Consider the following 4215-nt stretch of genomic DNA (forward strand, 5'->3'; position numbering starts at 1 on the left):
GTGGAGTTCCACCTCGGACCTGGTGCGTGAAACTCCCCTCACTAAGAAGTAGGGGGAAGAAAGGTACAGTAGGAGGTAAAGAGGCACCCAATGGGTATATAAAACACTCTAAAATCACTCGAATTAAAAAATGAGGTAGCTTACCTAACAGACGACAACTCACTTTAGATAGAACAACTTGTCATTATTAAACTGTTCTATCTAAAGTGAGTTGTCGTCTGTGAGGTAAGCTACCTCATTTTTTAATGTTTGTTAAGTGTTTTATATACCCATTGGGTGCCTCTTTACCTCCTACTCCTATGGATGGAGTACTTTCTTTTCACCTTATAAACAGGCCACAATTGTCTGACATTGTTACTCAGAGTAATAAGAGAGATAAGCCAAGACCAGAAGACCAGAAGTGATGATCACAGTGCTGTCGCACATAAGACTTTATTTTAATGTAACATAGTGATCTTTCGTTAAACTCATGATACAGTTAGAGGCACCAATGTCGCATGATAAAATGAAACACTTCTAGGCCTTATTCAGTCTTTGTTATAGTGATAGTGTCCCTGGATTAGGATGTAAACAGTATCTTTTTTCATGTGAGTTTACATTGATTAGTAAGTGAAACAAATAACATTCAGAGGATTACTCAATTTACGCTGAACAGTAAAGACAAAACCTCCTCAATATTCTCCTCTGTCTTTTGCTTTGCTGGTGCATCGGTTGTAAGGGAAGAAGCATGAGCCAAAGACAACTAGAGCCAGCATGGTTGCCCATGCAGTATGTTCACACCCATTGGCAGAGGGAGAAACATTCATTTCGAGAGAGTAACATAATGGACACACACTGCAGAAAGAACACTAGTGCAACAATGAAATGAATGCACCGCCCAACGAGCGTTCCCATTAGGGTATATTCATGTAAAGCTGACATGTGCATTTTCAGTTTGGCAGAAGTGAAAAAGTCTATTGTATCTAGGATGTCTTGCACACATATATACACATATTTTACAAACACAAGTCATCCAGTCCACACAGGTATCCTTGACGCATACTGCAACGCTATAAAAGTTCATATTTTTTGGCAGGCGTTTGGCCTCGATCTTCTGCTGAAGAGACAAGGCTCTGTCCTCATGACATTCATGGTGTGTAAGGAGGAGGCTTTTCATCTGGTGGAAAGTATGGTGGAGAATAGCGTGGTGGTGCATTGGATGGCCACATGAAACTGGGTCCCGACTGTGAAGTTGAATTGGGATCATCAGACAAGCCAGAAGGTGTGGAAGCCGGAAATACATTGGAATGCTGCAAAACAAATAAGACTGGTCACTTGTGTGAATTGATGTATTTTCTCATGCTATTGACATATTAGTGGACAAAAAGAAGGGATAGGAGAAAACAGTGGGGGTGGCTTTCTTTTCCAGTTGGCAATGTAAATATAGATAGATGGAGGTAATCGTGTTTATGGAAGGTAGACAACCACTCTATGAGCTTAGAGGAAAATGTATTAGGGGCTGCCCCCACAATCTCAAGTGGATCTGGCTGCTATGTTAAAGGAGAACTTCACAGCAAAGTAAAGTGTTATAATATAATAAAAAAGTGATAGTAAGTCATATTTTGGTGGCCTTTTCCCCATGCAAGTCATCTCCCACTTTTAGTTTTTATTTTGGGGGGTGTTTCTTCATAATAAAGCAATTGGGAATTGTGTGTATGTATATATATATATATATATATATATATATACACACAGCAGATATGACCCCCATATGCACAAATCGTTACCAGATATGACCCCCAAATGCACAAATCGTTAGCAGATATGACCCCCATATGCACAAATCGTTAGCAGATATGACCCCCATATGCACAAATCGTTAGCAGATATGACTCCCATATGCACAAATCGTTAGCAGATATGACCCCCATATGCACAAATCGTTAGCAGATATGACCCCCATATGCACAAATCGTTAGCAGATATGACCCCCATATGCACAAATCGTTAGCAGATATGACCCCCATATGCACAAATATCGTTAGCAGATATGACCCCCATATGCACAAATCGTTAGCAGATATGACCCCCATATGCACAAATCGTTAGCAGATATGACCCCCATATGCACAAATCGCTAGCAGATATAACCCCCATATGCACAAATCGCTAGCAGATATGACCCCCATATGCACAAATCGTTAGCAGATATGACCCCCATATGCACAAATCGTTAGCAGATATGATCCACATATGCACAAATCGTTAGCAGATATGACCCCCATATGCACAAATCGTTAGCAGATATGACCCCCATATGCACAAATCGTTAGCAGATATGACCCCCCATATGCACAATCCTTCAGCAGATCTGAAAAAAAAACCATTTACTCACCTAGTCAGAAGAACTCCTGTCACGATCTCCTCCTGTCCCAAACTTGTGGCGCGCAACTCCCACGATCCTCTTCTTACGTCACGTCCTGCATTACACTGCAGGGCTACGGGAAAATGGCCGCCCGAAGCCCTGCACTGGTCCGGCCGCTTCTCTGATAGGCTGCCGGCCAGCGACAACAGCACACGTCGTGCGCCACAGCCACTGACACCGGAGCCGCGGCGAAGATGAAAAGGAGCCGCATGCGGCTCCGGAGCCGCGGGTTGCCGACCCTGGTATAGACAATACTGTTCACAGCATATTTTGTATTGATGTGTATATCTGTCAATACCGCCAGGGAGGTTAAAAGCCATTTGAACCACCAGCAAGCAAGAAAATACTTTTGATACTACTTTTTCACCTACTTTTTTGATACTTTTTCAATTGCAGTGCTGAAAAGTTATTTTAAAGAGAAGATGAAAAATTATTTCCTAGGAAAAAAACTCAGGAGTAGTATAAGGAACAATGTAGCCAAAGTCCCATTAACTACTGGTCCCAGCGAGCAGCTGTATAGCCCCTCACAATCTTATGAACGCCACTGATTCTGCTGACTTCCGCAGAACTCTGGGAGCCACTATATTTTCAGAAGCCCCTGGTGCCCAAATGTTTGGCTATAGCCATTAATTTCTTAATGTAACATAGATGCATATGGCAGTGACCACATTTTCCAGTCGCCTCTCACGGCTTAATTGTCCTTTTCATAAACTGTTAGGGCTCGTTCACACTAGAGGTGTTTTTTTAATTTTTTAAGCGCAGGCGATTTGTACAAATCGCCCTAAAAGCATTTACACTATGCTTTCCAATGAGATAGTTCAAGAATATATGCCTAAGTAAAACACTTTCATTATTATTAAGAAGTTTTAAATCAGGATGATACCATTTATTGGCTAACTAAAAATGAATAAAAATAAGCAAGCTTTCGGCCTTGGAGCCTTCGTCGGGCTTATATCCTGTTAGTTTCATTATTATTACATCTCTAAAAAGGGCCATACAAGGTCCTCAGATATACAGTGCTGCCCATAATTATTCATACCCCTGGCAAATTTTGACTTAGTTACTTTTATTCAACCAGCAAGTAATTTTTTGATGGGAAATGATATAGGTGTCTCCCAGAAGATAATAAGACGATGTACAAGAGGCATTATTGTGGGGAAAAAAATTTCTCCACTTTTATTTAATTTGGAGGAAAAAGTGTCCAGTCCAAAAATGATTCATACCCTTAACAAACTCATTCACGCCACAGTCTGTGGGAAAATCCAAAGTTCTATACCATTGCAAATAGTCCAAGATGTTCTAAAACATCCTAATTACCCTGATTATTTGGGAACAACTGTTTTAATCAACTCAACAGGTGAAAAACAGCAGCTCTCTGCAGTTGGTTTGTTGGCAATCATGGCTAAGACAGAGGAGCTCAGTGAGGACCTGCGGAAGCGCATTGTGGCTGCTCACAAGTCAGGAAAGGGCTACAAGGCCATTTCTAAATGTTTTCAAGTTCCAGTGGCTACAGTGCAAAGTATTATTAAAAAATACAAGATGTTCCGCACTGTGGAAAATCTCAGAGGACGTGGTCGGAAGCCAAACGTGACACCTGTGCTAGCCAGAAGGATAGTGAGAGAAGTGAAAAAGTATCCAAGGATCACCACCAAGGCCATCCTGATGAATCTGGGCTCTGCTGGTGGCAATGTCTCAAAGCAGCCAATCCAACGGACTCTGCACATTGCTGGGTCCCACGGATGCAGACCAAGGAAGATGCCTTTTCCAGATAAGGCACACAAAAGCTTGCTTTGCCTTTGCAAATGCTCATC

General features: G+C 41.7%; 1 protein-coding gene across 1 annotated transcript in view; it reads right to left on the reverse strand.

The window, feature by feature from the left end:
* Nucleotides 1-401: 401 nt before the first annotated feature.
* Nucleotides 402-4215, reverse strand: part of TMEM255A (transmembrane protein 255A) — a 96979-nt gene continuing 93165 nt past the window's right edge. The window contains exon 9 of the mRNA XM_068249618.1: nt 402-1289. Coding sequence (XP_068105719.1) covers nt 1128-1289 — 162 coding nt within the window. The 3' untranslated portion in view covers nt 402-1127. The remainder of the gene's footprint in view (nt 1290-4215) is intronic.

This window comes from Hyperolius riggenbachi, chromosome 8, assembly GCF_040937935.1.
Source record: "Hyperolius riggenbachi isolate aHypRig1 chromosome 8, aHypRig1.pri, whole genome shotgun sequence".
In the NCBI taxonomy this organism is placed as follows: Eukaryota; Metazoa; Chordata; class Amphibia; order Anura; family Hyperoliidae; genus Hyperolius; species Hyperolius riggenbachi.